The following is a 27,081-nucleotide window of genomic DNA, read 5'->3' as shown; positions in this document are numbered from 1 at the left end:
AGATATGTATTTTTTTGAGAAAAATGCACTAAAGTATCTCCTTCCACAGCGCATGACAAATTCAGTGTAATAACAGAACTTTCTCTCCAAGTAAAACAATTTCCACTTCTGCTGCAGGATCTACTTCAGCAGGTTGGTCTACAGACATTAACACTCCCTTCCCTACAGGACTGAGAGATATTCATGTTTATGTTCATGTCCACAGAACAACTACAAAGGCATTTCCATAGAAGTGGACCTTCTCAGTAAAAACGAAGACTGACACTGACTGTTAACAAACCACAGCTGGAATGTTAGATGTGAGAATTTCTTCTTTTTATGACTATGCAGAAGGCATGGAGGAGACATCTACTGCAGAAGTATTGCCTAATAATCCAGTCTAATCCAGCCTAGCAGGCCTCAGCAATGGTCACAAAAGGAATTTTGCCTTGAGACAGTCACTCCTCCTATGAGTCAGACCGTGACACTTATTTGGAGAAGGTGTAGTTCTCGAATCTTTCAGAAAACAGACACAATTGTGAGGACCACCCTCCTGAATTAAAACTACTATATTGAGTCTCATTAACAAAAACTCATGATTTCCAAGGTAATTATTAACTCAGCTGGAGGGAGCAGCCAGCAGGGATGTTACTTCAACAGTACAAGACAATTAGCAGGTGTTTAATGTGAGTCATCAAGCCTTGAGAAGAACAGATACCTTCTTTCATATCATTCTTTGGCAGGAGGAAGTACTTGGGCTACCCAATATTTAAGTTGTGAGGAACTGTCATATCACTGTCATTAGCATTGCAAAAAGCTGAAGATGCCATATTTGCTTGTTTTTTTTCTTAGTGTGGTAACTGCTTCATGCAAAATAAAGTGAGCTGAGATGCTTGTGCCTCATCAAAGGAGAGAGCACACCGAGGTTTTCAGGTAAAAGTCTCTCCCTTCCCCCCAGCAAGAAATGCTAATTTTGCTTCAGAGAACCTTAGAAAAGAGAATCTGGTTGAGCTACTGAAGGCGGAAAAATGATCAAAGGGAGCGGGAGAGTTAAGCCATACCCCTGCTGTTAGTGACTAATGGGTTTGTTTCTTCTGCCAACGTGTAAACGAGCTGCAATACCTATTGTATATCTCTGGAATTCAGCCCGAGTAGAAGTGAAAGATTATAAAGGAGAGCTCATCGAGGGATGAATAAAACTTTAAAGTCAAATGCACTGAATTACTATCTCTGCCGACTTCAGAGAGAAACTAAACTCGTGGCTAAATTCTTACAAGGAAATATTTTTCTGAAATGCACGCTGTTACTGAACTATGTGTCAGATTACTGCTACAAAGTGAAGGCAGTGTAGCTCAAATATATATAGAATATGAGAGAAAAATAAATGTACTTTTTTTTTCTTTTTTCTTCAAAAGGAATACTGAGTTAGCTGTAGCAAACTAGATATCTTCTCTTTCTAATCCTTTATCTAGCAACTCTGGGAAAGAAATGAGTAACTGCTTATTTCACTTACTCTAATAGGATGTGGTGCTATCCCAAAAGACAAATCATACTTCTTGTCCAAAGGAGTTCCAATCATATCAATATGATCCATCTTTCCTTACTTCCTTTACAACGTGCTAATCTGGGAAAACTTTTGTTTGTAAAATTAATTAATACATTCACTCTGGCCAGGTAAGAGAAATAAATAATTTAGAGTACATTTTAAGTAGAGATTATTACTGACATAAACACTCTAGGTGTTTGATTAGGAATGTCAATGGCTTCCAGCCACACTCAAGCTAGAAATGGACTGTTAAACCATTTGAGAATTAACGATGACATCAGGTAATTTCAGTGCTGTATTGCCAAAAGACAGGAAGAAAGGAAGGAAGGCAGACTTTTTCATTTGGAGTTAAATGCTCCCTGTAGTATTTGAAAACCTAAATATTAGAAGAGCATACTGAAGAAAACCGTAGAGGCTTAAATCTTAACTTTTGTCAGACTCAGTGTGCTGAGACCAGTAGATGGTAACCAAAGGACCTGGCAGAATGAAGTATCAGAATGGGTGACTTTAAAGTCCAAACTTCTATTGCATTTATCCTGTGCCACACTTTGATTCTACAAGCTTTTTGGAAACAGAAAACAAGTCTCTGTAAAAAACTAAAGACTTATATTTCAGATTTAGTAGCAATAAAAAGAAGAATCTGCATAGCTCTTGACAGTAACCTTCTAAAAGAAAAATAGCAATTTTCCACAAGCATTTAATTTTATAGTTCATTACAGTTTGGAGATCCTGATGACCTTTGTGCATCAGGCTTTATTTACAGGGTTCTTCAATTAATACATGCTAAGTGCAGAACTGACTATCACTCCATTAGATGCCCAGGGAAACAGAGAAGCCTGTCATGTGTTAAAGGAAACTCCTTCAGGCAACCTCAGAAAGCACTTCCCCTTCCTTTCCCTGAGTAAAAAAAAACTATAATCCTTAGGAATGTCAAGCTCATATAATTTATAGTTGATGGAATGTAGATTAAACTTTGTCTAGAAGTGACTCTAAGCCAATCACTTTCCAGAAATCCAGAAGTGCCTCTTACTTGCACCAGTGGAATTAAATACAGAAAAGCCTTACCCCTACTGCCTAATTGTAGTATAAGTCATGTAAGATTCAGCAGAAATCCTCTGGTAAGGAAAAGCACTGCTCAACTAGGACTTTTTCTGACCTTCCAGGTGATAACAGCACCTTGAAACTGCAGGTACCATATCCCATGTTGTGCAGTTTGCCAAATTTTGCAACAAGAAGATTGGAAAATTTGAGATGATCACAGTAAGAACATCAACCTAAGTCTCCAAACAAATGTAAAGGTCTTTTGAGTAGATTATGAGCCTCCTCTCTTTGCTCATGAGTCTGGAGTAATGAGTCTTACTAAATATATAATGAAGAAAGAATTGAAAAGCAGAAGAATACACTCCAAATTGTCCCCTGGTAATACCTGTCAAAGGACATTTACCTACCTTCAGACTGGCACCTTACAAACAAAATAAAGTATGATACGCAATTGCTTAAAAATTATTCTTTCAGGCATATGAAATCTCTTAAGGAACAACCGATCACTAAACAGAAATATAACTACCATGATAGCCCCTAAACGAGAAAGAAGATAAAAGTTGCTTATTGATCTTCACAGTAAACTTTGAAGAAGGTGTTTAGCTCCTGCTGAAAGTGAAGATTACAATCTGAGAGTTTTGTGAACAGAAAATGAATAGTCAAATGTGAGAATATTTCACTTCAAGCAGATTTAAATAACATAAAGCTTGCAAATCAAGATATGCATGCAGTTTAATGTTAGTAGTATTCTCTATGTCAATTTTAATCTGATTCATACCTCAATATCTTCTTCAGCCATTTGTGGATTTTGCTTTTCTTGTGAAAAGAAACACCTGTGATTAAATATAGATAAGTTCCCCTCTATCAGATCTACCTTTACAGATAATGCACTTCTCCAAAAATCACTCAGGAAATACAGGAGCTCTCCATTTTTGTGCTTCAAAGGAAGTGTGCATCAACTTGCAAGCTCACCACACTGCTGTTCTCTCAAAGATTCAATTACTCTTCATTTTCTATCCACAAAAGTTACTTGATTCTCATCTTCACTATAAGCAGGAACCAAGCACCTGCTTCAGTTTCCCCAAAATGATGAAGATTGTTACACATCTCCAAACTTACATTTTTTCATATTAGACCAGTCAATATATGCTATCATGTAAGAAAAACATTCTGGATTTTAATAAAGACAGAATATGTTATCCATGCTTCCAAGATATTTTCCTAGTATTAATAATTTATGCTATGTTTTAACTATCAACAGACATGCCCTGCTCAAAAAAATACGTGCTGATTTATTGCCAAAATTTAATCAAGGTATAGTACTAGTCACCATGGAGTTAACTAATCAACAGTATTTACTTTACATCCTTGTTTGGGTGTGCAGCTCTATCGGCCTGTAGCACGAGTCCCCAGATATCAAAACTGACAGGGAATTAACTCCCAGCTCTTTTAGCAGAAGCTCTTGGATTCAGAGCAGGTGTGGGGCAATAGCTCTCCATCTGTCCGGCACTAAGTCAGCAGCACTGCCTCATGCTAATGTGGTACAAGCTGCTGAAGGTCCTCTAAGAAAAGGCATAGTGTGAAAGAGCTATACACCCTTAAAAATATTGTGGCAGAAGCTTCTGTTACAACAAAGCAATAACTTCAACTAAAACTTTCAGTCATCAAAGGGAATAATCATCTTGTGTCCTATAAAAACCCTCTTCTAAACAATTTTTGTCATGCTGCCATCCACTGCCCTCAGATGTTGGATGAAACATCCTCAGGTGAGGCTCCGTGATGGTCAGTTTCAAAACAATATTGCTGTTCCTGAGGAGGTTAAATATTTATTTGGCCACCAATGAGATGAAAGATATACACTATAGTTCCTTATATTTATTCAATTTATAGGTACACTGCATCCAAATTCCATGTTGCTATATAAAGCAGAACCAGGGATTTTCAAAAGAAAGGCAACAGTTTGGTTTGTTTTCCCCTCAGCAGCACTTGGTTGTGCTAACAGGGGATGACACCACCTTGTCTTTGGCCGACAAGCAGATTAAGATGCATCCAGCCCGATCTCCAGCTCCTCCTCCTCATGTTTTTCCCCTGTCATCCACTTGCAGCCACCTCCACCCACCAATAAACTGTTGTGCATCTGTGCTATGAACAGGGCTACTGAAATAATTAGGGTTTAAAATGAGCTGCCAAAAGAAAACAAATCCCCCCAAAAGGCAGACAGCAGTGAGCAAGGGCAATGAAAGAGCAAAAGGAGGAGAGGCACACCAGTTCCACAAGTCAGGCTGTGGCAAGTTTACCAAGATGTTTGGTCACTGCAGGAACATGCATTGTACAACTGCAATTTTGGTGATTAATTCTGCAATCTTACTACAGATAGAAACTTAAAGAGTTTACCCCCGAAATCTCCCTCCCCAAAAAATCTCTGTCTTTGAACTCATCACTTACCAACAAGCCTTTGATCAATACCAAAGCAGACAAAGCCAAAACCATTAATATTAACGTAAAAGCCTTTGTGTCCCATCAGTAATGCTGAAAATACCCAATTTTCATCTTACACTGTTTTTCCACAATATGTAAGAAATTAGTGCTCTCCATCCACACACATAGGTAAAAAGTTTCAAAGACATTTTTACAGTTGACAGACTGATGAGTAGCCTCTGACATTTAAATGCAATTTAATTTTTTTGCAGTAAAATGGAAGCTTCCACAGTTTTATGTTCAAAATAAAGCTTACCCGCTAGAAACCTGATAAATAAAAAATTGATTTCCTAGCTGGGTAGAAAATATATAAATCAGACTTTTAAGTGATACAGGCTTTTTCCAATTTTTGAATATCCTTTAGAGATATTTTAAATTGCAAAAAGCAAAAATGTATGGTTTAGGTCTCAGAAATTTATCTGCATTTACTGAATAGTCACTCAGGAAGATTGCAGTGACTGTTTTCATTAATAAAAAAGGGAAAAAAAGAAGATACAATTTTTTTTTTTTTGGTGATATTCAAGTTATTTGACAGTCATTTGTTTGGTTATCAAGGAGGTGCAAAGTAAACTTTTAATCAAATTACAGGACAGTATCATAGCAATTACTCATGCATATTTGAATAAAGTAATTTTTGGAGTCAGATGTGGATTCCGTCCTAAAATATCTTAAAAAATAGACCAAAGATTCTCGGAAAATCAGTATGAAATATAATTACAATAAGGTGAAGGGATAAGCATGAATAAGGAGCCTCATTGTTGGGATTCTTCCCAAGGCAGATTTTTAATGACAATATCATCCTGTTTTAATCAGACCAGGTTAAAGTAAATCACATCAATAGTTGCTTTGATTTTAGTAATAAAAAGTTCTACTTGACTTCTTGAAGCTTACTTCACAACTTTCTGTTACAAATCAATTTTAGACAGATAACAGGCATTAATTGGGACATATTTAATCACACTTTCATCTAACAGGCAACACAGACAAGCCTTATTATCTCAACCTCTACTTGTCTTTGATTTTATATGTCCTGTAAATATCTACTAGCTAATTTATATTGGCATGGGGTCAATTTTACAAGCTGGTTGAGAATCAATCAGCATGGGGAAAAAGAACGAAGATTCCAGTTTTGAAGTAACACTCACATTCTTGGAGCAATCACCTTTTTTACTTTTTCTGCATTGATCTTCCAGTCTTCTGGAGACTGGACTGAACATCCAAAGATGAAGTTCAGGTAACTGTTCTGGTGGTAAAGAGAGTTATCAACCCCTTCCCTGATGGGTGCAGCAGGACTCTGTTTCACCAGACACAGTACAAACCTTGCTCTTTCTCACAACATGAGACTAGCACAAGCTAAGCATACCTTTAGGGACAGGTTCACTGTAACCCTCTTTTTCACTTAGTCTGTTTAGCTCTTTTCTCAGCTCTCCAGAATCTCTAAAAAATCACCACAAACACCTGAGAACAGTCTCAGCCTCCCCAGCCATGCCATGGACAGGAGGGTACACAGATACTGAACAACTGGAGACACAGAGAGCAAATATGAAGACAAATATTACCCTAATGAACCAATCTCATGTTGTCTGAGCAGCCAAATAATTACAGACACCTTCTTGGTAGGGAAGCACTGGCCAGCTGTGAAACTCTCAGATTTGGAAATTGATGGGAATTTTCCCATTGACTTTGGTGAGAACAGGGTGGCATCCAGAGCTCAACAACCTAATTTCAGTACGTTTAATTCTCACTGAGCTTTTGCCCAGCCCTGGGCATGAGTTGCATGAGTACCTGAAAGCTGTGAGCCTTCAGCTAAAGGGTAGGGAAGGTGTGCACTACTGCAGCATCACCACTGTGTGCCTGATAACTGACTGGGAACAATCTTATTTAGTGCTCAGGCAAATGTGGGATTTTCTGTTCGCTTTAAAGAAACAGCAATTTCACATGCAATTATTTTCTTCAGCAGAATTTTTTTTTCCTGTTGGTTCAATCTGTTACACACATAGGCAGTGATCCTGTGAATAGCGATGTATATGAAAAATTTTCAGAATGTGTCAAGACCGTACTGCCAACATAAATAACTAGGTATGTGTATGGGAACAAAGTCATTTTGGGGTAACGATACAACAGGAAAATCTGTCCCCAGGTTTTAATATCCCAAATGTGTTGAAAAGAAAAAATCCTGTCCCAAAACCTTAATTTTCCGGAGTAACACTTGGAATGCATTAAAATGTTCAGGTTATTAATATTAATTAATCAATTAATACTATTGTAATTAATTAATTGCATAATGCCTGGAGTCCTGGAAAGGGATCTTTATGTATTGGAATAATAATAAGATGGCATTCCACTCCTGTAGTGCAGGAGGAATTTTAAAAGATCACAACTTTTAAAATATTCTTATAGCACTCTGATTCTTCTGCAGAATTAGTCTTTAACGTGCATTTGGGTTTTGTAGCCACAGGATGGCATTCACTGCTGTGCAAAAGGGTCAATAAAACATAAAATGTGAGTAGAGCTTAGGAAGCATGCTTTTTATCCGCAGAAGGGAAATATTTAATCAAGAATGATTAATATAAATTTACTGCTTTCTACTGATGACAACCATTGATTTCAAGAATGTAATACAGAAATCTTAACATGCATAGCCTTTAAGGTTCATTTTCTTACTGCATGGGCACCATGGCCCTTGATAGATAGATAGATAGATAGATAGATAGATAGATAGATAGATAGACAGACAGATAGATAGATAGATAGATAGATAGACAGACAGACAGACAGATATCTTGCCTGACTCCAGTATGCTGGGACACAAAATACAGAGCAGCAATTCCAGCCTGGGATACTAGCGACTGCATAAAACAGTTACAGAAACACCTCAGTTTCACTTCCATGGTTTATGGAGTCAGTCACTCTTTATTGGATTTATACAGGCTCATAATTTACTGTTTATTTGTCCATTAGGGCAGTGTATGGGGTAGGTGTTGACACATAGCAGACCAACGGGAGGACAGCGGAACTGAACGGATGGCCAAGGTGACCGATAATTGGACTGCAAATGTCAAAGAGTGGAGTTGAAAAGACAGGTATATCAACCCACACATACTTTTCCCAGTTGTGATATGAAAGTTAAGAGCAGGGACAATCAGCTACTAGTAGTTACAATTTATAGAACTGGGTTTGAAGTCAGTGGGAAGCAGCACGCAATTAACGACAGCAGAGGCGACCGGTGAAACGACTGGATTTAGAGCGATGAGCAGGAATGTCAGATGGAGAGACAACCAAGTAATGCTATTAACCTTTGTGAGATTTGCCTTCCTGATAATGTGATCTGGGGGACAATAAAACACTGCATGAGACAATATGCCCAATTTGGTAGTGCAGGATTGATATATGGGAGAAAACAGCTAATTTCCCTGGATTCATTTTATAGGCCTCCAATTAGCCCTCACTAGGTTAAGGGAGCAAAAGGAGAAAGCAGAAAGAAGGAAGCTCTAATGAGTTGCTTTGTTGGGTTTTAGCAGTAAAGATTGATAAAGTAAAGTTTCAGGAGCTGCTTTGCTTTTGAGACTGTCTCAGAAGGTGTTACAGGGGCAGGGTACTCTGCTGGAAGTAGATGTGAGAAAGCTCCTGATTTATGGGAGGTCTTGAACAGCACAAGTACGTCCTGTCAGGACCAGTGCAGGAGGTGTGATCCCTTGGCACAGGCAGATGAGATCTGCCAGCCCCAGGCACTAATCCCCATGGTCAGTGCTGGGTCTCTACTGCAGATGTTCACTCATGATGTGGAGCCCTGCTTGACACTACCTAGAGATGCTGCCACTGCTCCCTCTGAGAAATCCCATACAAACTTATTCTCCCAAAGTGCATCCAGTTTTAGAAATACCATATTAGGAGCAGATCTAATCCACAGATTACTAATATCACAAAACACGTAAACCTGATTTACAGGCTTAGTGAGGCAGTTTGTCCATCAAATGAAGTTCAAGTGCAGTTCCTGTTTTGGTACGTAAGTCTGCTGAATGCTCTCCCAATGACCTCTAGAAAACAGAGCACAAATGTGTAATTTACTCAGCTACTACCTTTTAGGCATTCAAGGCCTAGTGGAGCTTATTGCACTCCAGAGAAACCAGGGGTGTGTCTAAAGTTAGGAAGTCATGAGGTAGCTCTCAGCTATAGCTTGGAGGAGAGGGAAGGAACACCAAATTAGCTCTGCAAGAATTGAATGAGCTGAAAAACAGCCCACAGCTCTGAGCTGTAATGTGCTTTGTCAGGAAGCTGGATAAATGACTGCCTCATGCTGAGCACTGTGCTGCAGCAGCAAGGATTTCTTTTGGGACCTGAGCAGCTTGCTGGAAGTTGGGCATCCCATCACCACTGTGATCCATCATCAGGCACCCTCCCAGGGCTGCAGAAATAACACATCTTCTGTACACTTCAGACTTATTTTTATTAAAAAAGCCACAGCTTTCAATTGATACTTTCACACTGAGAATCGGATATTATGAGGATTGAATGCCTGAAGAGAAGGCATTTAAAGAAAGTATTATTTTACTTTTTAAATGTCATTCCCCAGCTGAGGTGCTGCAGAGAAGACTGCATTTAGGCAGTATTTGGAGTGCTGCAACAAAAATAGTGAAAGATTCTTAACTGTACACATACTCGGTAAATGCCAGTGGGAAAGACAGAACAGGCTTTAGTATTCAATTCAATCCCATAAACATATGTCCAAAGCTACACAGAGAGAGTTTGGGCAGGTCCATTTGAATAACAGGGTTTTGGTGAGGAGGATAAGGAGTAAATGCAAATTAACCTCACATATCACTTAATATTTTGATTCCTTCTGCTACAAATTATGGTCTACTGAGACCAAGCTAACACACAGCCTTCGCTTCCTTCTGTCCCTCTCAGTCAACAAATATCATGCCATTTTGGCGTACTTTAATGTACCAAATAATAAAGCTCTGCTTAGCTAAAATGTGTGGTCTAAAATTTATGATTTTGTGGAAATTTTCTAAGTATTTTTTAAACTCTGGTCAAATGATGGGGTTTTAAAAAAGTGTGGCAATGTAAAAAAACCCCATGTGTTTCTATTCTCCCTACTTTTTTTCCAATAAAGCCTTCAAAATCTGAATTAAGAACACTTGTTTTAGTTTATACAACACCTTAACAGCTATCTAGAAGGACAGTGGAAGACAAGATACAATGGGAAAAACAGACATATTTGAGGTTGTGAAGAAAATATTGACTTATTTACTGGTATCTGAGTTAAAGATAACATGCTGAATCACAGAAAAATCAAAGCCGTGAATTGACAGACTGCTATTAGCAATATTTGTATTTTTTACTTTCCCAAGGAATGTGAGAAAAAATAACTCATTATTTTGATTCTGACATTTTTGCTCTCAGGTGCTCATGTTAATCCTTGCTTTTTAATATTTTTAGAACATTCCTTGCCAAAGAAAGTATTATTTTTTGCCAAACCATAAAATGTACTTTAGGACTGCTATGATAACATTTTCAATGTCTTTGTATCATGAGAAATTAGCAAACAGCAATATTACATTTGAGAAAGATGAGATTAATCTGTTTCTTGACAAATGAAATTTGTTAGGCTGTGAAAAGAAAATTACTGGTTCTGAGGGTCGATTTCTTTGCACTTGATGCTTCAGGGCCTTTGTACTTTTCTGTTTCAATCATATCTTCATAAAAAAGCAAAATAACTGTTTGGTCTCTGATTATTATCAAGCTGAAGTCAGATAAGAAAAACATTAGGATTCTTATGTTCTGGGGTAATATATTTAGGGAGAAAAAAAGTGTCAATTATGCTTAGTAAACTGATCTCAACCCGATTAGAGGTTTTATTATCTTTAGGTATCTTGTAAATACCTTAATTTGTGTCATGTTTCAAATTATGCTGAGAACTCCAATCTTATTTCAGCACATTTCACACAATGATGCACTTTTCCATAACAAATTACTTTTAAAATGAACAAAAAAAACCCCAAAAACCAACCAAAGGAAAAAAAAAACCCCAAAAAAATAAAACAAAAAAAACCCAACAAAAACCAACACACCAAACAGCACAAACAGCACAATTTTTTCAAACCACCATGATTTTGCTTGACATTTTCCAATCCTGTCCAATATATCATTGAGGAATATGAATGTTTAAGGATTATATGGTGGAGGGACAGTGTGGTGATGTGGGAAGGATCTGAAAGATCAGAAAATGAGGGAAAATACATTATATTGAATGACATTACAAGCTACAGTGAGAAGACTGTGAGATGTGATGAGGCTCAAAGAAAATGCTGTGTATTCATTGTGTACTGGGAAAAGGTTCTCATCAAGTGCATGGATTGGTGGGGGCAGTTTTGTGGAATGCTGAGTTTTTAATGTATGAAAATGGAAAACTCCTGAAAAAGAAAAGCACTCAGAAGGGAAAGACAAAAAAAATAATTCAGAGGACAGAGCACTGACAAAACATGCATGTGTCAAATCAACCCAAAGGCCACGTAAGACAACAGAATTGGAGAGTTAGGTTGGGATCCCAACACAGGGTATTGCAGGGTGGTAGGATTTGGTGCATATAAATGGTGACAAGTGAAGCTGCTGTGAAAAAATTCCAGAATCAACTTGTTTTAGCAATAACAAGCCTGAATTTGGAACAGCTGAGAACAGATCACTCTGAGAGAAAGAAGAAATGGATGCAAATCTTCTTTTAGGACATTTTTCTAAATGGTGGATTAATTAAAAGGCATACTAGGATTTTAGTACAGATGCTAATGCATTCCTAACGGAGGAAGAAGATGCTCCCCTGCCCTATATTAGACTCTCAACTTGGTCTGAGCTGAGAAGGCAGAAAAATGAGACCTCTGCAAAATGCTTGTATGTGCATGCATGTTTGTGTGCTCAAACATTACAAACATAAATTAACAGTCTGGCAGCTGATGGGTGTTACTCATGCTACAAAAAACATGATATTGCACTAAAGCAGACAATTCCCATAACACAAAGGCTCTGTATATCTAAAATAGATTTGAATCATGTGAAAGAATTTCCTGTGGCTTCTGCAGAAGATTAAAACATTGGTACATTCATATAAAAATGTGAAGATTTAGCAAGGCAGTGCACCCTGCACAATCACTCTTTGTTTCACCAAGCACAGAGCCTGGCAAGAGAGACACCCTGAAAGAATATATCCGACCAATTTGGGCCTGGTAGGTGGGCTTCAGCCCATAAAAAAGGGAGCTACAGATCTTAAGAAACATACAATGAAGAAAAAACCTGTTAGCCCTGAGCTAATCTATGAGCTAATCCCTCAGTGAGAAAGCAACATTAGACTAAACTTCTAAATCCTGACTGAAAAGAAAAGCTTGATATAGATTAACCACAGAATTTGCCTGCACAAGTTTAGCATGAGGAATGGTTTATAAAACAAGAAGGAAGACCACTAATACACCCCGCTCTGTTTCAACAGCATTTAACACATGGGTGCAGACCTAATTTTCAAAGCATGCAATAAAACTTGATATTTTAATAATACTTTTCCACCCATTTGCATTGATCTAATGTTCTGCTAGCTCACAGTTCTGCAAAGAGAAGAGAGAGGTACTGAGTATATTTTAAATTGCTTTTCTCTCATGTATTCACTCACCCATTTCCAACACACCTGAGGAATTGCAGCCATGGGCACCAATGTCTAATTCTTTTATCCTTGGATTATTAGGGATAAGTTTAGCAAAATCATTGCTACTGAAGCTAGACTAAGCACACTACTCAGGATAAGCAAAGGAATTGAACTAGCCCCCAGCATAATACTTTCCCCTCTCCACAGTGACATCACACATCTTAATATGATACTAGTTAATCATAGGGTAACTTTCTTGCACTACACCATGATGCTGAGTCCAGTGAGATTTTAATTAGGTCCAGAGGGTCAAGGAAGTGCTGATACACCCCTAGGCTCTCAGGAGATGCTTAGAACCTTACAGGGTGGCTGACTGCAGGCTGGATTTCCTTCCTGGCACAATTGCATCTTTTCTGTTATGCCTTTAAAAGATTTGGAAAATGCCTGATAAGATAGCACACAAAATCAATAAACTGACTATCTCCTTCCATGCTTCCATGCTGAGGTGCTTAGAGCCAAGACCTGCTGCTAGAATGCTGTGGGTCTACAAGGAAAATCCTAAAAGAGGCATTTGATGCCCAGCATGAAAAAGCCAACAGAGCCGCGCTTTGCGGATTTCCTTTCTGCATTTCATGACCCAACGGTTCAGGTCAGTGATTCATGAAATCTGTAAAACAACCTCCCTCCCTCTGCAAATGTCAGATATATGCAAATCATTCCTTGACTAAAACAAAACTCTAGGCAATCAGAAATGTGATTTTCTAATGAGACACAACCACCGTGGCAGACAGCAGTGTGTGAACCAAAGCCTCAGCCCTGGATTATTCTGATCTTGCCAAGCTCTTCAAAACATGAACCTGAATGAGAACCTGCAAAATCATCTGTATCTTGATACTGAGCCAGATATTAATCTAAATAGGTAATTAATTAGTTTTTTATCCTGGATCATAATACCAATTGTTCCCTGCCCATTTCTAGCAGACTTACTGTTCAATGAAATGTGATTTAGTAAAAAATATATTTGGAGCAGTATTCCACTGTAGATGGTGTATCTCTCATCATACGTCAATGAACTAGGAAAATCAAATACTTTCCATAAGCTGAAAAGGGAAAAAATAATAAAAGCCACCCTTTCTTATTTTAATACCAAATAGATTAGCACAAGCTTACGTTACTCCTATAGAAGGTCTGTAAGCTATCTGGCTCACTTCTGTAATCATCAAGCATTCACAACAAAACCCCACAGTTCTGCATATTGAATTATGAAGGTTTTTTACTTCGGAGGCTCATTAAAGATAGAAAAGAGGACTGCTTTTCTTCATTACTATTGGTATTTGGTATCAATAAAATAGATAAACCAAACAATCATGAGATTTTTAATGCTGGATTAAAATCCTACCATGGAAGAACTTCCATATAGTATCAGATTAGCTGGATGGTTTAAATACCCTCCAAGAGAGGCCAGAATCAGGTACTCTGATATGAATGGTAAACTGATGGAACGGTCAGGAAACGGTCAGTAGTGTATCTGTCCTTGTCATCATCCTGGTGTTAGCACATGCAAAATAATTTTCAGACAATGAAACTAGTAATGAGAAAGTTAAAAAAATAATGAGATTATTATTATCTGAAAAAATAAAGATTGAAATTAGCCATTAGCCTATGGCAAAAAAGTAAATAAAGTATCCTCAGGGTTGACTTAAAAGTCTACAAATTTTATGGAAATGTCACAGACATTCTTTGTACACCTGGTTTCTTAAGGCTATTGGTATTTTATCAAACAACTGAAATGATCTGAGGGTCACTGTTACTATTTGATATACATAGACCCATTCTTGCCCTTTCCTTTTGGTATATATATCTTGTGTCATCAGAATTGTGGGCATATTTTCCAAAGGCTACCTGAATTTAACATGGAATACTAAGGACTTTAAACACACAATTTTTCTTTTTTTTTTTTTTTTCCCAATCCAAGCTTAATTTGCTCCATTATTATAAATTTATAAGGAGATATTTTTTCTTATTTAATAAGAAAACAGAATTAAGATTCCAAGTGCATGAAGAAAAGTGTTATTAAATTCATTTTTCCCAATGCTTAGGCTCTGTTACTTGTGTAACTTCTCAAGACATTATCTAAAATAATGGGACATTTGGGAGCTATTGAAATTTTTAATAATAAAAGAGAGTAATCTGTAAAAACACAATGCCTTAATTCTTTTGCTGTTTAAAATCTCTATTCATATCTCTTGCACAGAGACTACTTACTTAAGAATGGAATGAGTAATATTTTCAGTGATCCACTTGATAATTCTTCATTTTACCAGATCACGTAAATTAGAGACAGCAGTCTAGCTGAGGAGACCACTTGTCACTGCAGACAGATGAATCACACCAGGACTTTCCCCTCATTTTGCTGTGTAAGACTTTCTGCTCAAATACACATGAGAAGCAGTGTGCATTGACATATGTAAATCTGCCTCTGAAGGATAGTTTTAACCTCCAGTCACCTCCTGCCCTTGGAAAGCAGAAGAACAGAGAGTGCAGGAAGAAAACCTGCATCATGGGGTGAGGGAGCTCAGTTTGTGCCTCCTAAGCTCAGACCTCGTGTGTCTGCTAGATCTACCTCCACAATGGCCAGGTGGATTTCCCCTCTGCTGACAACCCCATGGAGAGGTAATATGAAATACATGTTTTTTATTTTATTGAGAACTGTTTGTTTTCTTCCTTTTCTTTCCTCTCTACCCTCTTTTTCTTCTTTTTTCTTCCTTTCCTTTTTTCCCCTTAACTTTGAAGTTGACATTAAAGTTCAGTGTCACCATTTGAAGATGACATTGGTACATCTTCCATTGTCCTTTTAGAAAGCTGCCTCTATAAACAAACCGCTCAACTAGAAATACTTTCAGGTGTCTCAAAAATAATGAAAATAGTTCTCTTATTTCCAGCAAGCACAACCAGTAATACTTTTTGAACTCAAGCTGGAAAGAAGAGGCTGTTTACCTGTTTTTTAAACTTCCCTTGCATTTTCTGATAAGCTTCAGTGTTAAAAAGGGAAAGGCATGTGCCTTTGGACCCATTTAAACCTCAGACAAAATGTTCAATCAGACACACTGCCTCATTTTTACACCATCACCAGCATGTCACTGAGAAAAAATGCAGGTTTCTCTGCCAAATGTGGGCAATGCTAAAGAACCATGAAACAAATGCTTACACAGACTTGTAATCCAGGATTTAAGCAATCATTGTGCTGTAGAGCACTATTCCGCTACATAAACCCAATGAACTTCAGCTTTTGTAATTGTCCTATAAAAATATACATGAGCATATTGCCACACAGCTGCCTATATTCTTCAGAAAATGTTGCAGTTTCTCACAAAAGACCACTGACTTCAGGCATCACCACTAGCAAAGGCTAGAGCCCAAGTGAGCAGGCTCAACAACAAAACAAAGTTAAATTTGTTAAGTTCTTGTGTGGGAGATGCTGCAGGAAAAGAGGAGGATGGTGGAGAACACAGGCTGGTCCAATGCTGAGCCACCAGTGTGTTGTTTGTGGGAAGAACTGAGAGGTAGTGCTATTCTTAAATGCCCCTTAGCGAGTTTTTAAACTCCTCCTGCCCTGCAAACTGTGGCCATAAACATTCCAGCAGCAACTTCCCCAGTGATATTCTGGACCAAATTCCAAGCAGAATAAAATTATAATCCCTCTATCAGCATTCCCCTCACATTTACAGCTCGCCATTAAATGAGTGGAAATTTGAATTCTTTTTAGAAGGCTCCAATTACAGCAGATTATCATGTTTCCCTCTAATTACTGCATATAAATACGTGCCATGTAATACAGTTTATTGTACCCTTAGTGTACCTACAGTAAATAGAAAGCAATGCGTTTCATTCAACTCATGTATTTTGACACTCACATCAGATTTAGCAATTTGTCTTCATTACGACCCCTTGCACTGTTACTGCCATCCTTCTCAGTGCTGTGCTCCAGCTTCGCAGCAGGAAGATTGATGAAGCTTGTGTATACTGATTTGTGACAAAAGCAGGGCACTTGAGAGGCACTGTTACCATTCTGATAGCACTAAGTGGGCTAAAAATTAGCTGCACAAAGCCAATACTCTGCTCCCACGTCTCCTCCTCTTCAATTAGGGTACATGACTTGGACCTTGAAAGGCTAAGGCTGCTGTAACACTATTTTTAAACCTATTGCCTTCAGTTGCTTTGTCACTTCTGAAAAGATTTAAAGTTCTGACCATGCTTATTAACAGCTGTTTCTATTCTTTAGAGACACTTTGAATAGACAGGTTTTTATACCGTGACAAATGTTAAAAGATATTTTCTGAATGACTCTACAGTGGTAAATTTAAATAGCTATTTTAGCATTTTTGACAAACAGATACTATTGATATAATTTTCAAAACTGGTTAAATGTCCGAAGAGCCCACACCACATGTGCTCATGAAGGAGAGACTAAACAGCCTCAGCACTTTAAAAGCACCACCTTATTATATACCATTATCAAGAGGATGGAGAGGTCATCTCTCACTACAGACAATTCATCCCTTCAATTATGAAGTTTCAAAGACTCTTGCTAGAATTGCACACCGAAGCCTGTAACTCCTCTGGCTCATTCTTTTGCTAAACACAGGTCTTGACACAGCAATTCCCAACAAGCTGAACTGCTCACTGATGGGTGCATTTTGCAGAGGCTTTCTGTGTTGGAAGCATGAGTAACAAAGGCTCTGCAACAGAGTGTTTAGAAACTGCTCAGGGCAAGAAAACGTGCTCAGATCTATTTTCTGGGCTGAATGTGCAAGTAAGTGAACTGTAGCCTGGATTCAATAATCCTCTCCCAACAAGTTGCCCATGTACAGTGGAAAGCAGAGCAGGAACTATTAATATTCTGGACATCTCAGAATCAGCTGACACCATACATGGGTGCAGATCCTGCATGAAATTATTTAATTTTTATGCTTATTATAGGACCTCCATCACTCCTGCAGCTGTTTCAATAAAATCACATAGCAAAATCACTAGAGTTTGTGAAACTGTCAACCAGCATTAGAAGGCATCTTGTAAAAACTGGGGGCAGAAAAAAAATTACACACTACTTTTGTGAGGGTTTTCTTCCACAGCTCAACCTCCACTAACATTCTCCACTTCTAGCTTCTTTTTAGTAAATTAGCATAATATGAGAAGAGAATGGGAAGTGTTAACATAGCAATTATTAGAAGACAATACATGTCCTTAATAAGGAGGAAGTAAAAGAAGGAAAAAAGAGGATGAAGTATTCAATTATTGAAGGAGAATAAAGCCAAATCATCATCAAATTTGCACCTCACTTGGAAATACATCACTATTCTCATTCACTTGCAAAGCAAGCAGGTAGCTCTCAGGATTACTTCTCCTTCAGACTGTTATTTAAATACTTCATCCTAACTACAAAATATTTGAGAAAGTCTGTGAAATAGAACAAATGCTTTTGTCCTGCTTCATGTGAGAAAGCAATGTAATCGAGCGGTCATTTTCCTCCCATTTCAGGCAGAACCAGTCCATTAATAAGAATTCACTAAAGCAAGAGACCATCCTGTATAAAATCCAGTGACATCCAATTTGAAAGTTCGCAGTAAAATTCTACCTGATAATAAGCACGGAATACAACTTGCAGCTTTGCAAGGCATTACAAATGTGTCAGAAAAAGATTAGGCGTTCAACCTGGGAGCTTAAAAAAAAAGTATTGACAATCAATGATAAACCTGGGAGAAGCAGTTCTTTTTCTACGCCCTTGTTCCAAAATGCCAAAATAAACAAACAAATGATACCCAAAAAATATAACTGAAGCAAACAGATAATCCCAATGATTATAAAGGGGAGTGTATTTCTGACTTCTTCATACATCTTTTGGCTCAGGGTCTAGACATGTTTCTGCACTCACTTTGGAACATACTCTTGGTAAGTATAAGTCCTGCAACAGCAGCCTGAGGTACCATTAAAAAGCTCCATGTGGACACAGGTCCATACATCTAAAGAAGACAATTAAAGGAGAAATGAAGAAGAAATTCACATCTGACCTTGGTCTTAGTACTTACTTTGCAACAGAATTCTCATGCAACTTAGAATGAAAGTCACTTAGATTCACCTTTCCTACACATGGAAGCCTTGAAAATACACATCCAGTCTTTGTTGATAATTCATGTTTCCTCTGGTACAATCAGGGACAGAAAACTCCAGAACTCCTCTATGCCATGACAAGCAGTGGTCTGGAGACGAGCACTGGCGCTACGCTCAACCCCAGTGACTAACATCTGCTATCTTGTATCACTTCATTTTCCTAACAGCTTTGGTGAAAGAGGGGGAAATAACTGTTAACAAAATTTGCTAAGTAAATACTGGCTGGTACTTACAGGGTATAGCATCTCTGTCAAAGGCAGGCTTATTAAAAATAATTAAAAAGTTTTATCTAGGAAAGGTCTGTCAGTGGCTCACACAGACACTGGGCAAAGGGGAGCAAGGGTTGCTAGGTCACATACTAATCAGAGCTTTTCAAAGGGAGCCAAGTTTGTGCTCCTTTACACCAGACATACTCCTGGAAGAAGGGTATGAAATGAAGCCGGAACAGAAACACTGTACTACTGGGAAACCACGGCTGTCTTGGCAATTAAGGCTTCCCCAGGGGGTTAATTACACAGAGACAGACAGGCATTTCAGAAAACATTTCTCAGTTTGCCACAAGAACAAGCACAGCTTGGCCAGCCTGGCTCTGGACCCCAGCCTATGTGTGGATGTGCTGCAGGAATGCGCCTCCCCGGAGGCAGCGATGGGAAATGTTTCAGCAGCAGCTCAAAGGGGTAATTTGACCACTGGGGCTGTGCCTCCACCAGAGCCCAATTCCCTTTGCCACTCACTTTTTCCAGGTGGGTTTTACTATGTGGTCATATCTGCACTTCTGCAGGACACCCTGCTTTGTGTTTCTCTTCTCCGTAGCCTGCCCTTCACATTCATAAGCCTTGGAGCAGTGTACAACACACATTTCTCTCTAGTGCATCTTCAGCCACCAAAATCTTGCAGATTGTTATTTTTTCAAGCAAGACACAATTCAGGGGAACAAACAGATTAACTTCTATTGATGACTAAAGCTAAATTCCTCTAAGTAACTTGTTTTCTTTTTGCTATTAGTAGTAGCACTCCCCCATCTGTATGGGAATCCCTTGGAAAATGTGTATTTGGCATGTTTCACTGAGATCTCTGAGGCAAACAGAAAAATTACAGAATTACAGAATCACAGAATGATTGATGTTTGAAGGGACCTGTGGAGCTCATGTAGTCCAAACCCTGCTAAAGCAAGTTCATTTACAGCTGGCTGTGCAGAATCACATCCAGGCAGGTTTTGAGTATCTCCAGAGAGAGAGACTCCACAACCTCTCTGCGCAACCTGTTCTAGTGCTCTGCCACCCTCACAGAAAGTAAGTTTTTTTTCCCTCATATTCAGATAGAACCTCCTGTGTTTCATTTTGTGCTAACTTGTTGTCCACCAGAATTATCTGGTCCTTCTCTGCAGAGCAAAGGAGACTTACAAATCGAATATTCTCATCAATAGATACATTTCCAAATCAATGCCCTTTCATTCCATTTGTGATCTTCTCTGACAGTATAAACTGGAAAGCTTGAAGTTATTAGAATACATGATTACTTTACTAACTTTACAACTTAAATCCAAAAAAGGTAAAAATACTTACAATTTCTTCCATTAATTTATGACATGGAATGTGTAAGAATAGACAGTGAATTATCAAGAAAAAACCCCAACCCAAACTAGTACAGTAATAATCACCCTTTTCTCCTGTGTTCTGCACTAACCAAAATAATTTGGGATTTTTAGCAAGTAAAAAAATCTAATGAATATGTTAACATATATTTTACTACATTTTGCTGTCAGATAGTAATTGCACTGTGAACTGTTGTGTCCAGATGTTTTTTAGCTTGTATGGATTTGAAGATCATTTCCTAGTAGGAGTGATTGATTATGTAGGACAATATGGTTCTTTTTACTTGTACCAACAGCAATCAAGAATTCCTTACTTCACAAATAGACAAAAGGACAGTCAAAGAACTTTTACTCAAAGGAAAAAGAAACCCACAGCATGGTGTACAGGAGAGTGAAGGAAAACACATGTGGGAAAAACAGTAGTTTTCAACTATATCACTCCATATTCAACACATATGAGCTCCTAATAAAGAGAAACATTCATCACAAGGACCAAGGGAATGGTTTAGATATTCTTTTTAGAAGACAGTTTTTAACCTGAAAATTGGTATTAACAATCCCATTAAGTGAAAGCTAAAAAAAAACCCCAAAAACAACAACAACAAAAAAAACCCAACAAACCAAAAAACCCCCCAAAAACACCAAAAAATTGATTCTGATAATGCAGTGAATTTGAAAAAGTTCAAAGTTTGCTTTCATCTAAATTATCAGGTTGCACATTAGATCCAAGATGCAAAATTTAAACCAGTTTAACCTGAGAGACTAAAAATTTTGGCAGAGTTGGGGTTATTCCATATATATTTTAAAAAATATTTTGCTCTGGATATTCTAAATTTCTGTCACAAACAAAATTTAAGAGCTACAATAAAAGACTCAACTGAAGTAGATTAGAGGTGGAAAACAAGTGTTCAATTTTTGTTCAGTTTTTTTCCTGTGCTTGTGAGTTGCAAAATATTTTATTTCCTCTGTATAATCAGGCAATTCCAAGCTTTGTGTGAGTCACTTATAAGTGAAGAGAAAGTAGAATACCACTCTCCTGGAACAGCAAGAAGTGATTTTAAACTACAAAAATCAGCTAACCTCTTAACATGTATTTTCCACTTAAACTTACCTCTAGAAAATGTTCTGCTTGCTGTTCCCGATCCAATTTTCTTGATGTTGTGGTAATCAGACCTGTGAAAAAATGATGATTTTTTTTTGTCAGTAGCCATTTAAAAATATGTATCTTTATCAACCTGAATATAAATTAATTTTTAAACCACACAAAGCGGAAAAAATCTATTTTAAGCTCTATCAGACACAGATCTCTTGACATCTGTCAAGCATTTTTTTATTTTTTTTCTCAGTCCAACCATTATCACTTTCTGACCAGCAATGAATCTTAAAAAAAATGCTGTGAGAAAAATAACTGAGAAACAGTTAACTGTGTGTCTACAGTTAACATGCTACATTTACTACAGTGAATGAAAAAACTCACTAAAGAATCTCTATTTGTCTTATGATTAAGAGTTTTAATGAATCATTTGCATATGACTGAAATTCTTCTGTAAAAAACCTCATTAAAGATTTCAGAGTTCTCAAACAATTAATAGGATAGGATGCTGATTACTTCCATGCCAAGAATACTTGACAAAGAAGGTTATTTCTGTAGTAACTACTTGTATACATAATGATTTCCACATGTAATAATTCTAATGCATTCAAGGTTCTGTACTATAATTTCATCAATTTGTTCCATGCTCAAATTGGGTCTTTAAAATAAAGTACCTTTTTACATGAGGATGATCAAGATATCTTTTTTTAAGGCAATGATTAAGCTCTTGTAAGATTTATGCCATGGAAACAGAAGGAAACACTTCCAAAGTTCCCTTAAGAAAACTGATGCATACCTTCTAGGAACATAGCTTAGTTTTTTATTTTGTTCTTACCACAGATTTAAAGGGCAGATTTGGGTTTGCCCTCATACAAAACATTTCTTTGGCTAGGAAAATGCATTATGTTCTTGTTTTTTAATAGAACGACTTTTCCTAGATATAAAGCTGATTTTGGAGACATCAGTGGGCCAACTTGTTCTCAAGTTGTTCTCAAGAATTTGTCATCTTTAAGATTACTAAGGCAAACAAGAAAATGAATTCTTCCTGGATTAACTAATCTATTTATTGAATTAATCAGACCAGCCAAGCATCTAAACACAAATCCATGATGACACTGAATTCTTAAAACACCCCACAGCAACAACTACATAGGACTTCCAGTCCCAGAAGGCTTCTACAGCTACAGCTTCTCATCACCTTCTCTTTGGAGGAATCCATTTACCTATTTTGGTGAGAAGGGAGAAATATTACTTGAAGTAATGGGATTAAATGAACAAAGGCAAGTGCACTCTGCTTCCAGGATTTCAGACTTGTTACATGATACAGACCACAGAAGTGACATCCAAGGGGAGGCCACAGAAATTAAGAGCAGATCATTACAATTACATGGAAGAAACTGGTACTGACAAAAAGCTGAAAAAACAAAGCTGGTATTGCCTGCATCAAGCAGTTCTAACTATTCAAAACTGTTACACCATATGGAAGACATCTATCTACTCACTGCATGAGTTTAAACAGAAATGACAGCACAGATGATAAACTGGTGTCATTCACACAAGATCCCCCCATGTCTAAAAAGAACTCAAAGATACAGGCAAGTAATCCCTAATTATGAAAGAAGTTCAGCCCCAATAAATTTCACATTTGAAATATCCCTATGCATCATATGCATGGCCACTATGGATATTTATTAAACACAATCTAATCACATTACAGAATATGATAATTTTTATATTGTCTCCCACTTCCTTCATTGCTAATGTGCCATTGTGAACTCTACCTATTTTCTTCTTAAAAAGAGATCTCTGGCTGTAAATAACAGGTCTCTGTCCTCACCATCTTCTTCAGGCAGAGAAATTCGCATTCCTTTTGAAGACCAAGAGCTAACATTTGAAACTGAATATCATGAAGTCTTAGAATTAATAGAATAGTATTTGTCTTTCAATAGTAAAACTAAAACTACTAGTCCTCCTCCTCCTCCTCACAAAACTACTGTTGCCATAAAGGAGGTTCCTTTGTTTAATGTAGAGCCTTTTTGACTGCAGTAATTGTCCGAATGCCTTCAGACCTGAATTTTCTTCCAAAAGATATGTATGACCACACAGCAAGTCTCTACAACAGAACTGCCTGTATTTTAAATGTAGCAGATCTCAAAAGATTTATCACTCAGATTTAACAGCTGATCCTAAAGGGGGAGGTAGCAGACCATCACCATCAGTTCTGCAGACCTGATTGTGAAGTATGTTGACTATGAACTATCACAACTGCTTGTTTTTGCTTTAAAGGCAGCATACAATGCCCATTCTGGGCAGTTTCATCAGGCTGTTAAATTAATGTGTAGAAATTCCAGTGTATGTGCAGTTATGAGGCTTTTAGTTTCCTCTCCTGTTCTCTGTCCCACCTGAGACCTATGATGGCCTCACTGCAGTATCCTGGCTGCTCACTGTCACATACATTCCTGATGTCAGGGACATTAGGACTGTCCAACACTACTGCTCAAAATATAACTACACATAAAATCAGGTCTCAGTTACTTGATATTATTATTTATTGAATTATTGCAATGTATTGGTATGGATATGAATCTGGTTCTTTTAGGTTACAAAACTATTTCAAGAAATTATGAAGAGTAATCATCAAACCTGAAAAAATAAATATGCCAGTTATGTCTAAGACTGCCCACAGCTTTACCAGTCCAGTCTCAAAGAAATTAATTTCCTGGGTTTTATGAAAACCTTACCGTGTTCCTCCCTCCTGGGTTCACTACTCCATGCCACAGACACATAATAATAGCAATATTTAGCAGGATGTAGAACTTTATTTTCCAGACACTGGGGCAACTGAGAAAAACTTGACCTTGCACAAGACACCATATCCCAGTGTTAGCTCTTATCTAACTGCATTAAATTGTCATACTCTGTTATGGTGTAAAGGCATTATCTAAAGAAAATAACTCTCAGAGAAAAATAAACCCCAGGAAATTATGTTAGGCTGCACTCCTGCCTATGAGAAAGTCACAAGGGGACAATGAAAAAAAATGACCCTTCCTTTTTTTCCTATCTTTAATATGTGCTGTGGCCCTTATGGACACTGTCATATGGACAACCCTCCAAAGTCAGCTGGGAAATACAGCACACTTTTATAAAAAATAGTCAAAACCACTGACAAGCTTCAGAAGTTGTTGCACACCTCTCAAGTAATTTCTCTCAAATTTGAAGGGAAACGTCATGGTCCTTCTAAGGGCAGGAGATACTTATAACTGTGATCTTTAAGAACATCCACAAAAGTAAAGAGGAAAATTGCATTCACTAGAGAAGTTATTTATAGTAACAACATCCACTTACAAAAAAGGTTATGTCATTCTCCTCACAGAATTTCATACTTAACTCACAAAATAAAAGTACGAAATTCTGTGAGTTGTTTTGTGAAACTCCAAAACATTGTTTGATCAAAAATTTCAGCTTTGAGATAACTTGCCATATGACACCTTGGAGGTCTAATACAACGTGTTTTTCTATGATACCTGCCACTTTTGCTGTTGGAGTATTTTTCTCATCTTAAAAAATGAATAATTATTGTTCTACTCCTGTTACAGAGTTTGGAAATGCTGGAAGGTGAACATGCTCACTCTACACAACATGTCCCATAATAATGCAGAACACAGGTCACAGGTCCCAGGTGACACTGACAGGAGAACATCCTATCAAAACCCCACTGCCTAAGACACTGTACAGTGTCTCCCAAATCACTAACCTGTAAAAGGAAAATCAGGATGTAGATGGAGAAGAAACAACAATGTTCTTCATCTCATCACTTTATAATGTGGATGGGGAAACCAGAGATGTAGGGTAGGTAAAAAAAGCAGACTTGCCCTATTTCTTAGATGCAGTCTTAGTGACACAGAAGAAAGAAAAGGACCAACACAAAGAAATTGTGAAAATTTAGCCAATACATCAGCCTATACAATCTTCAGGCAATGGATCATCTTACAAACCACCAGTTATAAGAGCTCAGATGTGTGATTGAGACATTTGAACAACACTTACCATTGATGCTTGGAATAATGCTTTTAGCACACCAAGATGTGCTAAAGAAGCCAAAAGTTCAGTGAGAGATCAAAACCCACCTGAGATACTTTGCACTTGCAATTAGCAAAGCCTGCAGTTGCTACACTGCACATGAAGAAATATAACTAATCAGTGAACAGTATCTTGGGATAGGTCTGATGTCATAGGAGTAATGCCAGGCAGGTGAGTGGATGAATGCACTCGTGTGTCTGTATCACTGAACATGATACAACATCAGGAATAATTGCAAATTCAACAGTATGACTAATGCTTTATAATTATTAAGGTTTTTTTTTTTTTTTAGAATTTGATCAAATGGAAGGATTTAATCCATGTTCTACCTTCAGTTAGCTCTTGTTTCCTAGAAGAGTGCTCACAGAAATAAAACCTCTGTGTGCCTATGTGTACTGAAGTAGACAAGCAGTGCTACGTAAATACATTCATATATACTGTATGTACAGTCAAATATTAGACTATGTACATACACGTGTGTGACATTTTGCCTTTACTCCATAAATTGAATGTTAAAAGTTATCCTAAAATGCACATATTTACAGAGGTATATTTAGCTCTAAGGTTTATTGATGTTCGTTCTTTCCATATATATGCGTTATTTGAAGTATTTTTGTTGTAAACAAATGAATTAATTAATCCACATTTCTTCTATGGACTTAGCCACAGAAGAAACATTCATAAAGGGCTGTTAAGTGCAAAGGTTATGGCAGAGGAAATCTTGAAGCACTGGAGAATTTGAACAGTATTACACAGAGGGAAGCACGGATCTGGGTTTGCTTCTTCTGATGCTTATTCTCTACACATTCGCAACAGCCCACAGCTGTAGATGTGATAGTAACTAAACTGACCCTTGACTTTAAAGAAATTTACATATTTTTCAGTACTATGGCAGTTAGGGACCAAAAATTAGTTTGCTACAGGCTATTTTCTGACACAGATTGAATTTCCCTAATATGGCTGTGAAGCCAAGGAGAGTTCAATAGCCTTCTCCTTATGAAATTAAATTATTTTCATTCAACCTGTGGACGGATGACCTTACCTGAGCTGTTTCCTGAAGTACTGCTTAAAAGATAACAGAATCCAGTATGGAGAGACAGCATATTTTACTGCTATCTCTGGGAGTGCTGCAAATTTTATAGTATAAGGAATATTTTTTTAAAAAATGAAATTCTGAAGAACTCCTTTATTGAGTTTTCATTCTCAAACTTTGTTTAGGTGAAATATGAAAAAAAGTGTAGAACAGGTAATAAGCAGGCTAAAATAAAAGAAACCGAATAAATTTCTGTTTTAAGATGAAGGCTGAGCATCTTCACCGAGATAGGAAGCTGAGAAAGAAAGCAACATCATCCCTTTCCCTGGCAAAATATTAATAGGATACATTTACTGCGTGTTTTACTGTCCATTAATTTTTTTTCTTGCTCTGCATATTCATAAAAAAAATCTATTAAGAAAATAGAAGTGGGGGATGG

General features: G+C 37.5%; 1 protein-coding gene across 8 annotated transcripts in view; it reads right to left on the bottom strand.

Moving 5' to 3' along the window:
• Positions 1–27,081, bottom strand: part of FAT3 (FAT atypical cadherin 3) — a 396,477-nt gene that overhangs the window by 113,132 nt on the left and 256,264 nt on the right. For all 8 annotated transcript variants that reach the window (XM_021544996.2, XM_021544998.2, XM_021544993.3 and 5 more), the window contains one exon: positions 21,548–21,609. In XM_021544996.2, coding sequence (XP_021400671.2) covers positions 21,548–21,609 — 62 coding nt within the window. The remainder of the gene's footprint in view (positions 1–21,547; positions 21,610–27,081) is intronic.

The sequence above is a fragment of the Lonchura striata genome, chromosome 2 (assembly GCF_046129695.1).
Source record: "Lonchura striata isolate bLonStr1 chromosome 2, bLonStr1.mat, whole genome shotgun sequence".
NCBI classification, from domain to species: domain Eukaryota; kingdom Metazoa; phylum Chordata; class Aves; order Passeriformes; family Estrildidae; genus Lonchura; species Lonchura striata.
Note: the sequence above shows the minus strand (reverse complement) of the source record. Positions and strands in the feature narration are given on the sequence as shown.